Source organism: Scyliorhinus torazame, chromosome 21 (assembly GCF_047496885.1).
Source record: "Scyliorhinus torazame isolate Kashiwa2021f chromosome 21, sScyTor2.1, whole genome shotgun sequence".
NCBI lineage: Eukaryota > Metazoa > Chordata > Chondrichthyes > Carcharhiniformes > Scyliorhinidae > Scyliorhinus > Scyliorhinus torazame.
This window is the reverse complement of record NC_092727.1, coordinates 17,312,012-17,326,300: the sequence shown is the minus strand read 5'-3', so window position 1 is coordinate 17,326,300 and position 14,289 is coordinate 17,312,012. Positions and strand designations below refer to the sequence as shown.

The following is a 14,289-nucleotide window of genomic DNA, read 5'->3' as shown; positions in this document are numbered from 1 at the left end:
TTTGTAAATATCATGTGCTTTATATGTTATGCTGTTAAAACTGGAAAATGCCAATAAATACTAAAAAAAAATTAAATTCATATAAAAATGTCAGGTTTTCAGATGGCCAGATTTGAGACACTGCATTTGTACAAAAACTGAATAAGGAGCATCACATTTCAAAAAATGTTTTATTTAACAAGGCAGCTAATTCATTCTTCAACCTATATTTAGTTCCCATGACAAAACAATTCCAGCAGAAACAGAAGAAATGGACAAGCAATAAATATTACAAAATCACTCCTGTCGGGCTTCAAAAGATTTGTAAGTTATGTGAGAACTTCATCAAAAGAATAGGTGGGCTTAAAGAGATTTTACATATTTTCAGCCATTCTGAAAGTTATGGACTTGCTTTTAGACCATCACGTCAGGTCAGTAAAATGGGCCTCATACATTCCTCTGAAAGGCAACATCTCAAAATAAGCATCTAAGCAGCAACCATTCAGCAAGAAGGCATGTATGTGGTTAGAATTAGGTATTTGAAACTACATTTAGTGGGAGGGCAGATATTTGGTGCAGAAACTTCCAGACAGCCTATTCAAAAAGTGGAAAGTACCAGACTGGGCATTAAGCATCCAATGTAACTGGGAAACAATACTCAATTCTGACCGTTACTCACAAGTCTGACCAATAAAGCTCAGTAATTGCAACCAGCAGCAGGCTGTAAATTAAGCCAGGCGAGCCATGAGATGACAATTACGGGAACCACTCAGTATCAGATTTCAATCAAACTGTATAATTATCTCCACAGAACTTCCTAGTCAGGAGAAAATGCAGAACCCAAAACCAGGTAAACAATGCAGCAGCAGATGTTTAAACTCTTAGTTATGTGATAGAATTCCTTTCTTCAAACTCCTTCCAATGACCTTCCAGCACCAAGGAGGCCAGGAGCTGCAAAGTCGTGGGTACATTATCACCTTTCAGTCACACAGCCTCCAGGTATAGTGAAATATCACTGTTCCTTCATCATCATTGGGTTAATATCCCAGAATTTCCTACCCAACACCACTATCGGAACACCAGCACAAGGCCTACAATGGTCATGGAGATTGCTCAGCTGATCATAAATAAATTTAGCCTAGCCGCAAACACCCACATTTTGAATTTTTTCCCCAAAAAACATTGCCTCAATTAGTCACGCCCTGAGCCTCATAAATATCTTACATTTATATGAAGGTTCTTCCATCATCTCATGTGAATATGGCAACCAATTGCCATCGCAAACACCCACATTTTGAATTTTTTCCCCAAAAAACATTGCCTCAATTAGTCACGCCCTGAGCCTCATAAATATCTTACATTTATATGAAGGTTCTTCCATCATCTCATGTGAATATGGCAACCAATTGCCATTTAATTAACCTCTCATATAACCCTATAAAATATTGAAATTTTCTAATAATGCTGTTTAATGTTGTAAATAACTGACCACAAGTTATATTTATTACCTCAGTTTCAATAGTTTTAAATTGTAAAAGATTTTGCGCTGGGAAACATTTTAAAGCCTTCAGACAAGATTGGGTAAAAACAGAGCGGAAATGTTGATAATCATTCATAAAGGCAAACCATCTTCCAGAATCTTGTAATCTCACTAACACCTGCAGTTTTTTTTATTTGATACAAACAAATAGTTGTCATTTTAAACTTGTCCAGCTAATTTGCCCCAAAAAATTAACAACTTGCCTTTATGTAGCACCTTTAACATTAAACATTCCAGTTTGACGTGAGGGTATTCAAACAAAAGTTAACCTCAAGTCAAATGAGATTTTAGCACATCCTACTCGCCTACAAACACTGTGCCAACTGCCACCACATAGGAATGATTGGTTATGCATGCCCGCTCAACACCCACTGTCCACCAGTGATATCATTCAGCACTCATTATTTGCCTCAAATCACAAGCCCCTTTGCCACCCAACGCAAAGATATCACCGCCTCCACTCTTGCCCCTACCAACCACCCACCCCCCACCCACCCTCACCCTCCATGTCCCGAGACCTCACACCACCCTGTCCACAATGGGAGAAACCACAAACATGCCAGCAAAGTGGGTGCCCTGTGGGGATCTGCAACTCTCTCAGCGGAGTGGCAAACACTGCCCTCCTTCGAAAGAGCACCACTGGATCCTTTATGAGCACCCGAGGGGCCAGACGGAAGCATCAATGTCATGTCCTACATACAGCAGCACCACTGGCAATGCAGCACTCCCTCAGTTGTTGCACCAAAGTGCCAGCCTTAATTGTTGTGGGACTTTGAACCTTGGTTCAGAATGGGAGGGATATATTGGGGGGGGGGGGGGGTGCAAATTAATAGAAAGGAGCTGGAATTAATTAAGTGGAGTCAATGAAAGGAAAGTACTGCGACCTCTGTGTTGTTACTGAAGGCTCCTTTCCTGCCCTTGGTACAGACCCTCCCTTCACACTCTCTCCCCTTCTTGCTCACCAGTTGATGTGGGGGCAGGCTGGACCACCTCCTGACCTGGGTCTGGGCCGCGGCCGGCAGCCTGCTGCCGGGCAGCAGGAAGCGCTTGGGCCCGGGCTTCCCGCGGGCGCTGAGCGAGTACCAGCAGCAGAGAGCCAAATGGGGCCGGCCCGGCCCCGCGATCGCCGCTCCGCCCCCGGGCCGGCAGCCGGGGTGCAGCCGGACGCACGGCCGCAGGCGGACAGCCTGGCGGAGCATGGTGAAGCCGGCCTGGCGATCAGTCACAGAGAGCGCACGGTACTCGGAACCGCTCGGCCTCTCCTCAACGACCTCCGCCGGACGGCAGAACTACTGCCGTAAAACGGACGTGACGTCACGGGGACAACCCATTTCCGGTTCTATTGGCTCACCCCTCACCTGCATTTCATTGCATTTCATAAAACCTCCCTTACCTGCATTTCATTGCATTTTTATAATCTCCCTCAGCTGCATTTCATTGCATTTTTAATACCTCATCATTTCATTGCATTTTTTAAATCTCCCTCATCTTCATTTCATTGCATTTTTAAAACCTCCCTCATCTTCATTTCATTGCATTTTTAAAACCTCCCTCATCTCCATTCATTGCATTTTTAAAACCTCCCTCATCTCCATTTCATTGCATTTTTTAAACCTCCCTCATCTTCATTTCATTGCATTTTTAATACCTCATCATTTCATTGCATCTTTAAAACCTCCCTCATCTTCATTTCATTGCATTTTTATAATCTCCCTCATCTTCATTTCATTGCATTTTTAAAACCTCCCTCATCTCCATTCATTGCATTTTTAAAACCCTCATCTCCATTTCATTGCATTTTTAAAACCTCCCTCATCTCCATTTCATTGCATTTTTTAAACCTCCCTCATCTTCATTTCATTGCATTTTTAAAATCTCCCTCATCTCCATTTCATTGCATTTTTAATACCTCATCATTTCATTGCATCTTTAAAACCTCCCTCATCTTCATTTCATTGCATTTTTAAAATCTCCCTCATCTTCATTTCATTGCATTTTTAAAACCTCCCTCATCTCCATTCATTGCATTTTTAAAACCTCCCTCATCTCCACTTCATTGCATTTTTTCAACCTCTCTCATCTTCATTTCATTGCATTTTTAAATCTCCCTCATCTTCATTTCATTACATTATTAAAATCTCCCTCATCTCCATTTCATTGCATTTTTACAACCTCATCATTTCATTTCATTGCATTTTTAAATCTCCCTCATCTCCATTTCATTGCATTTTTAAAACTTCCCTCATCTTCATTTCATTGCATTCTTTAAATCTACCTCACCTTCATTTCATTGCATTTTTAAAACCTCCCTCATCTCCATTTCATTGAATTTTTAAATCTCCCTCACCTTCATTTCATTCCATTTTTAAAACCTCCCTCAGTTTCATTTCATTGCATTTTTAAAACCTCATAATTTCATTGCATTTTTAAAATTTCCCTCATCTTCATTTCATTGCATTTTATAATCTCATCTTCACTTCCGTTCCTTTTAATCATCTTCATTTTATTTTTAATCTCATCTTCATTTTATTTTTAATCTCATTTTAATTTCATTTTTAATCTCCCTCATCTTCATTTCATTGCATTTTTTAATCCCATCTTCACTTCATTGTCTTTTTGATAATTTTCACTTCATTTTATTTTTAATCCCTCATCTTCACTTTATTGCATTTTTTAAATCTCCCTCATCTTCATTCCATTGCATTTTTAATCTCTCATCTTCATTACATTTTTTTTTTAATTTATTCTCCTTTTTCACATTTTCTCCCAAATGTACACCCAACAATAATCAGTAACAAATGTAATGTCAATCCCCATATCAATAACAACGATCCCATCCTTCCACCAAACCCCAGACATTGGCCCGCATGTTAACATAAGCAAATGACAAAAAGGAATCAGGAATCACCCATAGTCACCATTAACACATACAGTCCCCCTCCCCCAACCCTCCCAGCTTCCAACCCCCCTAATGTTCGATGTGATCCAATTCTCGAAAGTGAAATGAAAAAAATGAAATGAAAATTGCTTATTGTCACAAGTAGGCTTCAAATGAAGTTACTGTGAAAAGCCCCTAGTCGCCACATTCCGGCACCTGTTCGGGGAGGCTGGTACGGGAATTGAACCTGCGCTGCTGGCCTGCCTTGGTCTGCTTTAAAAGCCAGCTATTTAGCCCTGTGCTAAACCAGCTCCTCGTGCATAATGAGTGCAGAATGAATAACGCCCATGAATTGTAGAACCCCTCCATCCGTCCTCTCAGTTCAAATTTGACCTTTTCAAGCATTAAGAATTTCAGCAGGTCCCCCAGCCACGTCAGGGCACAGGGTGGAGAGGTTGATCTCCACCCTAACAGGATCCGCCTTTGGGCAATCAACGAGGTGAAGGCTACATCTGCCTCCACGCCAGTTTCCAACGCCGGCTGGTCCGACACCCCGAATTTGGCCTCCCGAGGGCCAGGTCGTTTCACGTGCACCACTTTAGAGATTACCCTAAACACCTCCTTCCAGTAATCCTCCAGCTTGGACAGGATGAAAACATAGAAATGTGGTTCGCGGGGCCTCCCCCGCAATGTTCACACACATCTTCTACCCCCTCAAAGAGCCGGCTCATCCTCATCCTTGTAAAGTGCGCTCTATACACCACCTTCAGCTGTATCAGCCCCAACCTCGCACACGAGGTGGAGGTGTTCACCCTCCGGAGCACCTCCTCCATACCCTCTCCCAACTCTTCCTCCCACTTTGCCTTGATCCCTTCTAGTGGCGCCTTCTCATCCTCCAAAGTGCCCCATATACCGCCGATACTACCCCCTTCTCCAGTCGCCCTGTCGTCAGCACCTCCTCCAGCAATGTGGAAGCCGGCTCTACTGGGATGCTCTGTATCTCCTTTCGGGCAAAGTCTCGAACCTGCATGTATCTGAATATTTCCCCCTGCTCCAGCCCATACTTCTTTCCCAGCTCCTTCAATCCTGCAAAACGACCTAAGGAATGACTCTTTTGATGATCTAATTCCTTTCTCCTCCCATCTCAGAAAATTTCCATCCCACTTCCCTGGCTCAAATCTATGGTTCCCCCGAATCAGCATTTCCCTTGACCCTGCCCCCAACCTGAAGTGCTGTCGAAACTGCCTCCAAATTCTCAACGAAGCTATTACTTCATTACATTTTTAATCATCTTCACTTCATTGCATTTCTAAAATCTCCCTCATCTTCATTTCATTGCATTTTTAACTCCTTCATCTTAATTTAATTGTATTTTTTAATCTCCCTCTTCATTTCATTGCATTTTAATCTCTCATCTTCAGTTCAGTGCAGTTTTATGGTAGCAGAGTGGTTAGCACTGATGCTTCACAGCATTACCTGAAGGACGAGCCCAGCCGAGACGAACCTGACGACTTCCAACTGACCCACATGGACACAGATAAAGGCCTTATCTCCTGCACAGAGCCGGTCACCCCGAAGTTAAGTAAAGGTCATCTTAGTTATTAGTTTAGTGCGTAGCCGCGTGTATCATTGCACATAGAAATAAGTCTTGTGTTTGTTAATAAACTGTCTTTTGAACTAATATACTGGTTGGGTGATCATTCGGTCAATATAAACAGCTTGTGGTTCACATAGAAATAAAGGAGTCAACATTGGGATCGTAATACATGTCATATTCATAACTTAACATGGATGTGGAAGCTTCTGGAACTGCCGTTATTTATTTAATACCTGACACTGATGATTTGTTAAGATAGCAACTTTAACCCAGACTATCAAGCTTCCAAAATGTCTTGAATTGGATCATAGTGGATCAGGGTGACTCAGTGGAGCAGTGGTTAGCACTGCTGCCTCACGGCACCGAGGACCCGGGTTCGATCCCACATCACTGTCCGTGTGGAGTTTGCACATTCTCCCTGTGTCTGCCTGGGTCTCACCCCCACAATCCAAAGGTGTGCAGGATAGGTGGACTGGCCATACTAAATTGCTCCTTAATTGGTAAAAAATGAATTGGGTACTTTAAATTTATTTATTTTTTGAATTAGGGGTTTAGAAACACACACATCTACCTTTCCAAAAATAAACCACACTGATTGGAATTGGGGGATTCAGTCCATCTCTCCTCTGTCCATAACTCACCATTCTAATGGTCAATTATACAACTATCCCTGCACATCAAGTCATAAATGAGCTAGAACTTACTGCTGCTTAACTTTGGCAGGACTGAAATTTTCATATTAATTTGAACTTGAAAATATGATAGTTTAGGTCTTGATCCCAGTCACTTTCTGGAGGTTCAAGCGGCAACGCACAATCTTAGCATCCTGCTCGACCTTGAGTTGACCACATCTAGCCATCACCAAGACTGCGTGCTTCCACATCTGGTGCAACCCATCCCTCATCCTGAACCTAAACCTTCTTCTGATGTTCGCGCGATATAATGGGCAGCACGGTAGCATTGTGGATAGCACAATTGCTTCACAGCTCCAGGGTCCCAGGTTCGATTCCGGCTTGGGTCACTGTCTGTGCGGAGTCTGCACATCCTCAGTGCACGCGTGGGTTTCCTCCCACAGTCCAAAGATGTGCAGGTTAGGTGGATTGGCCATGATAAATTGCCCATAGTGTCCAAAATTGTCCTTAGTGTTGGGTGGGGGTACTGGGTTACGGGGATAGGGTGGAGGTGTTGACCTTGGGTAGGGTGCTCTTTCCAAGAGCCGGTGCATACTCGATGGGCCGAATGGCCTCCTTCTGCACTGTAAATTCTATGCTCTGCCCTACTCAGTTTACATCCTCGCCTGCTGACCAGCATCCACCTTCTTCTGTAAATGGCGATGCAGTTGATCAGTGGATTGAAAATCTGCTGGGGTTTTGATTCCTATTGTGGGATTACTGGTCCCTCCCACCTGGAGTTATAATCAATCCTGAAGCTTTTTCCGTCTTTCATCTTTTAAAAAGGTATATTTTATTCCAAACAATACAAAAGTTGCCACAATCATATAAAACACACACAAGCATAATACAGGCCGTTTGTCATTTTTATATTTTAATAAACTAACTAATTTTACCCCCAAAACATGCCTACATGTCTCCCAATCCGAAATGCCACCTAAGCTGATTCCAATCTTTAAAGGATGTCACCACCACCGGGCTTGCTGTAAACTTGGCCGGGGAGAACGGGAGGGGGCAGTGACCAATGCCTTTAAACACGCCTCCACACAATAAGCCCCCTCCATTTGCCACTGCCCTGAACCCCGCTTCCCCCCTCCACAACTTTTCTGTGGTGTTGGGTGTTCTGACACACAGATGAGCCAACACAGTTGCATATGGTACAACGCTTCTTTATTTAAACTCACTATTTACAGTTTGGTCTTTGCACTCTGCACGTGGGGGGCTCCCTGCTTGTGGTGTTTCAACAGCTCTTTCTTGTTCCCTTCTCCCCAGACCTACTGACCACCAGGTGTCGTGCTCGTGCTTTTTATGTGGTTGGTGTTCTTGTCTGTGAATGGTTGTGGTGTTGTGTACTCTGATTTGCCTGTTAGTGTGTCCATCATGATGTGTGTGTTTGAATATCATGACATCCCCCCTTTTTACAAAGATATGTGCCTACGTGGTAATAAATATGATCGTGACGTGAGTGCATCTAAGAGTGTGTGTGTGTCGTGTGCAGCATGTGTCTATGACGGAACTATGTACATGGGGCGATGTCGAGTGCGTCACATGAATCCAGTTGTACCATAACATAACAGAAATGCGAACGAGAGAAGAAGAAAAAAAAAAACTGGAACAGTTGTCCAGTCAGACGACATCTGGAACGATAAACAACAACAGGTTATCATGTAAAATTGTGCAACTTGTTAAACATATGAACTGTATTATAAGTCCAGTCTAATGGGTTTGCGACGAATTCGGGTTGACCGCCTCAAGGGTGGATCAAGAACCACCGGCTGCTGTGCAGGCATGGCCATGGGTGGCGATGGAAAGGGCGTGATGTGCGGCAGCTCCACAAAGTCATCCTCGGAAGCCTGTTGAGGATCTGGCGTGCTGTGTGGCTGTGAGCGTGGAAGTCGGCGAAGGGCGCGCCGATTGCGGCGACGCACGGAACCATCCGGCATGCGAACCAGGAACGAGCGGGGAGCCACTTGTCGGAGGACTTCGGCCGGTGCTGACCAGCCACCATACGGTTGATGGACGCGTACTTTGTCTCCGGAGGACAGGGGGGGCAGGTCCGTCGCTCGTGTGTCGTACCGACCTTTCTGGCGATCACGCTGCAGTTGCATGTTCCGAAGAACCGCCTCATGGTCTGTTGTCGGTGCCAGGACGGAAGGTACCGTCATCCTGAGGGAGCGACCCATTAGTAGCTGCGCTGGCGAGAGGCCCGTGGATAACGGGGCCGATCGATAGGCCAGCAAGGCAAGGTTAAAGTCCGATCCGGCATCAGCCGCCTTGCACAGGAGCCGCTTTGCGATGTGGACACCCTTTTCAGCCTTCCCGTTCGATTGTGGATGCAGAGGGCTGGATGTCACATGAGTGAAACCATATGCTGCGGCAAAGGACGACCATTCACGGCTGGCAAAACAAGGTCCATTGTCTGACATGACAGTCCTTGGAATGCCATGGCGAGCAAACGTTTCCTTGCAGGCCCCAATGACTGCGGACGACGTCAGATCATGGAGAGGCATGACTTCCGGGTAGTTTGAGAAGTAGTCTATAATAACAATGTAATCTCTGCCGAGCGCGTGAAATAGGTCAACACCCACCTTCGCCCAGGGGGACGTCACCATCTCGTGTGGTAGGAGTGTTTCCGGAGGTTGCGCCGGCTGAAACCTCTGACAGGTTGTGCAGTTGAGCACCATGTTGGCTATGTCTTCATTAATACCCGGCCAATATACCGCCTCCCGGGCCCTTCGTCTGCATTTTTCGACGCCCAAGTGGCCTTCGTGTAGTTGATGAAGAATCATCTGGCGCACGCTGTGTGGAATAACGATCCTGTGCGATTTCATAAGGACCCCGTCTATATTGGTGAGATCATCTCGCACATTATAAAACTGGGGGCACTGCCCTTTTAGCCACCCTTCCGTCATGTGGCGCATCACTCGCTGCAGAAGGGGGTCAGTCGCCGTCTCTGCGCGTATGTGGGCCAGACTAGGATCATCAGCTGGCAGATTTGCTGCTGTCAGAGTCACGTGTGCCTCAATTTGACGCACGAACCCCTCTGCATCTGGTGGTGTGCTCACTGCTCGGGAAAGAGTGTCCGCCACGATGAGTTCCTTCCCCGGAGTGTAGATCAGTTCAAAATCGTACCTCCTGAGTTTAAGTAAGATGCGCTGGAGGCGAGGAGTCATGTCGTTCAGGTCTTTGTTAATGATGTTGACCAGGGGGCGGTGGTCAGTTTCGACCGTGAATCGTGGCAGGCCATACACATAGTCGTGGAACTTGTCCAGTCCAGTTAACAAGCCCAGGCATTCTTTTTCGATTTGCGCGTAGCGCTGTTCAGTAGGGGTCATGGCTCGTGAGGCATACGCAACCGGGGCCCATGATGACGTGCTGTCTTTTTGCAGGAGTACCGCTCCAATACCAGATTGGCTGGCGTCTGTTGAGATCTTTGTAGGGCGAGTCGTGTCAAAGAAGGCCAGCACTGGTGCCGTGACCAGTTTGTGCTTGAGCTCCTCCCATTCCCGCTGATGCGATTGGTGCCAGTTGAATTCCGTCGATTTTTTTACGAGATGGCGCATATTTGTTGTATGAGAAGCCAGGTTGGGAATGAACTTCACAAGGAAGTTGACCATGCCCAGGAATCTTAAGACAGCCTTCTTGTCAGCCGGTCGTGGCATGGCTGTGATGGCGCTAACCTTGTCTGCATCGGGACGGACCCCGGATCTTGAGATGTGGTCCCCGAGGAATTTCAGCTCCGTCTGGCCGAAAGCACACTTCGCACGGTTGAGACACAGGCCATTTTGTCGTATGCGGGTGAAGACACGTCGTAGACGATGCATGTGTTCCTGCGGAGTGGTGGACCAAATGATGATATCGTCCACATATACACGTACCCCTTCGATGCCTTCCATCATCTGCTCCATAATGCGGTGGAATACTTCAGATGCCAAAATGATGCCGAATGGCATCCGGTTGTAGCAGAATCTGCCAAAAGGGGTGTTGAATGTGCATAGTCTTCGGCTGGCCGGGTCCAGTTGGATCTGCCAGAATCCTTTGGACGCATCCAATTTAGTGAATATCTTGGCTCGCGCCATCTCGCTGGTGAGGTCTTCTCGTTTCGGGATGGGATAGTGTTCCCGCATGATGTTGTTGTTCAGATCTTTTGGATCTATACATATACGGAGCTCGCCAGAGGGCTTCTTTACACAGACCATGGAGCTGACCCATGGCGTGGGCTCCGTGGCCTTGGATAGGACCCCTTGGTCCTGAAGAATCTGCAGTTGTGCCTTGAGGCGGTCTTTGAGAGGTGCAGGAACCCTGCGAGGTGCGTGAACGACAGGGATGGCGTCCGGTCTGAGTCGAATCTTGTACGTGTGTGGCAATGTCCCCATGCCTTCAAAAACCTCCTGGTTGTGAGCGAGGAGGGAATGGAGATTCGCGTGGAACTCAGCATCCGGGAAGTCGGATATCTCATCTGGAGAGAGAAACATAATGCGCTGTACCAGGTGAAGGACCTTACACGCTTGTGCGCCCAGTAACGAGTCCTTTGATGAGCCAACAACTTCGAAGGGGAGTGTGGCCGTGTACCTCTTGTGAGTCACCTGTAGCTGGCAAGATCCTATGGACGGGATAACGTTCCCGTTATAGTCAACCATCTTAAGCCGGGATGGTGTGATGGGTGGTTTGACCTTCATGGCCTGGACTGCAGAGTAAGCAATCAGGTTGGCGGATGCGCCGGTGTCCAGACGGAAGGCGACGCGCGATCGGTTGACCGTCAGGGTGGCACACCACTCATCGGCTGGATTGATGGCATTGACCTTGTTGACATCAATGACGGAAACTCGGAAGGCATCCTGGTCATCTGCATCACTTAACTGGAAGTCTTGATGCGTGGGCTGGACGGTCCTGACTCGTGTGCGAGGTTGTCGAGGATGCGCCGAATCCATGGGTTGAGCCGCACGACAGCGGGCTGCGTAGTGGCCCATCATGGCACATCTGTGGCACTGTCGGTTTTTTGCAGGACATTGCCCTTTTAAGTGTAGACCTCCACAATTGCTGCACGTCATGACGTCACGGCGTTCGTTGCGCCACTGCGCATGCGCAGTGCGATCTTGCGGTGGGCGCGCCTGCGCAGTGCGTCCCTCGTTGTGGCCGTTATTTTTGGCGCGCACCTGCGCGGGAGACCGCGAAAAGCGCGGGAAGCGGCCGCTGTCGTCCGGGCCGTGGGTCGGGAAGTAATCGACGGCCTGGATGCGTTCGACGTCGTGGGCGGCCTGGCTTGCCGATTCGACGGCTGGGGACCCCCTCCGTGCCAACTCGGACGCCTGAAATCGGGCAAAACGGCAGGTAGCATTTTCATGGAGGACACAGGCTTCCACAGCAGACGCTAAGGTGAGGCTTTTCATTTTAAGAAGCTGCTGGCGTAGGCCACTAGAGGCAACGCCAAAAACAATCTGGTCCCTGATCATGGACTCTGTAGTGGTGCCGTAACCGCAGGACTGCGCTAGAATCCGGAGGTGCGTCAAAAAGGGTTGAAAAAGCTCCTCCTTACCTTGCAGGCGTTGCTGAAAGATGTATCTTTCAAAACTTTCATTTACTTCAACTTGAAAGTGCTGGTCCAGTTTGAGGATGACCGTGTCATATTTGGCCTGGTTTTCGCCTTCTTCGAACACCAGTGAGTTAAAGACATCGGTTGCGTGCGGGCCTGCGTAGAAGAGGAGCATTGCAATCTTCGAGTCATCCGAGACATTCTGTTTTTCGGTGGCACGGATGTACAGGTCAAATCGCTGCCTGTAGAGCTTCCAGTTGGTGCCTAGGTTCCCCGTGACTTGCATCGGCTGCGGTTTGCCGGTGTGGTCCATGTCCAGAATGGCAGGTTAGTAGGCAGGTATCGATCCACTCCTGTACCATGTGGTGTTGGGTGTTCTGACACACAGATGAGCCAACACAGTTGCATATGGTACAACGCTTCTTTATTTAAACTCACTATTTACAGTTTGGTCTTTGCACTCTGCACGTGGGGGGCTCCCTGCTTGTGGTGTTTCAACAGCTCTTTCTTGTTCCCTTCTCCCCAGACCTACTGACCACCAGGTGTCGTGCTCGTGCTTTTTATGTGGTTGGTGTTCTTGTCTGTGATTGGTTGTGGTGTTGTGAACTCTGATTTGCCTGTTAGTGTGTCCATCATGATGTGTGTGTTTGAATATCATGACATTTTCTACATTTGCTGCCCAGTAATAATATAATTTGGGGGATCGCGCCGCCCCCCCCTCCCCCCTCCTCCCCCTCAAGCACCGATCTCCGTCCCTCTGCAAGAAGGCTCTCCGGATCCTGGGTGTCTTGCATGCCCACCCAAAGGCCGAAATTAACTGATCCACCCTCACAAAAAACCCTTTAGGGAGGAGTATCGGGAGAGACTGAAACACAAACTGGAACCTTGGGAGAATGTTCATTTTTATGGTCTGTACTCTACCTGCCAAGGAAAGTGGGAAAGCATCCCACCTCCTCAGAGCCCCTCTCACCCCCACTCCAAGCTAGCCAAGTCCATCATGGACTACTCATGAGTCACCCGAATACCAAGATACCTGAATCTCGTTTTGGCCAGCTTGAATGGCAAGGTTCCCAAGTCTATGCACCTATCCAAGGAATTTAACAGGAAGACATCACTCTTGGCCACCTTATGTTTGTACCCTGGGAAGGGGTCCGAAATGTACAGAAACAAATTTTCCGCATAAAGGGACACCCCATGCTTTCTACCACCCCCGCCTTTCAATGCCTCTCCATTCCTTCAACGACCTAAGTGCAATGGCCAAGGTTTCAATGGCTAGTGTAAACAGCAACGGGGACAACGGGCATCCCGGTCTCGTGCCTTGTGCAGCTGGCAGTATCCCTAGCTCATCGCATTCATCCTTACACTCACCATGGGGGCAATATATAACACTCTCACCCAGGAGATAAATGTTGTCCCCAAACCAGAACCATCTCAGGACCTCAAAAAGGTATCTCCATTCCACCTAATTGAATGCCTTCTCTGTGTCCATAGAAATAATTACTTCTGGAGCCTTCCCCCTAGACATTGTCATGACGGTCGGTGCTTTGGGGGGGGGGGGGGGGGGGGCGGGGAGCCATGTTATTGTGGGGATTTTGTGTTTGTTGGGTTTTTTGTTTAAAAATGTAAAAATTATAAATGCTTTAATAAAATATTTTCTAAAAAAAAAAAATGTGATCATGACTACATTCAAAAGTCCGTTACCCGACAACTGTCGTCCTTGACAAAGCCAGTTTGATCTTCGGAGACCACCTCCAGAACGCACCTCTCCAAATGCCTCACCAGGACCTTTGCTCACACCTTCACATCCTTGTCCAACAAGGAAATGGACCTGTAACACCCACATTCCATCGGATCCTTATCCTTCTTTGAGACCAGGGAGATGGACGCCTGCACCAACGTGGCCGGCAACAACATCGAATCATTGTACATCCCCAGAGTTGTGGTGCCAAAGATGCTGCAAATTGTTTCTAAAATTCCACCTGAAAGGCACCAGGCACGCCTTCCCTGCTTGCATAGAACAAGTGTCAAGTCTTAGGTACTCAACCAGTTTATTACTCAAAGATTTTACCGAGGTGCCCTTATTTGCGAGAT

At 47.1% G+C, this 14,289-nt stretch overlaps 1 protein-coding gene across 1 annotated transcript in view; it reads right to left on the bottom strand.

The window, feature by feature from the left end:
- The window catches only part of dlat (dihydrolipoamide S-acetyltransferase (E2 component of pyruvate dehydrogenase complex)), a 38,991-nt gene extending 36,185 nt beyond the window's left edge, over positions 1–2,806 (bottom strand). Inside the window, exon 1 of the mRNA XM_072486588.1 lies at positions 2,482–2,806. Coding sequence (XP_072342689.1) covers positions 2,482–2,718 — 237 coding nt within the window. The 5' untranslated portion in view covers positions 2,719–2,806. The remainder of the gene's footprint in view (positions 1–2,481) is intronic.
- Between the last annotated feature and the right edge of the window lie 11,483 nt (positions 2,807–14,289).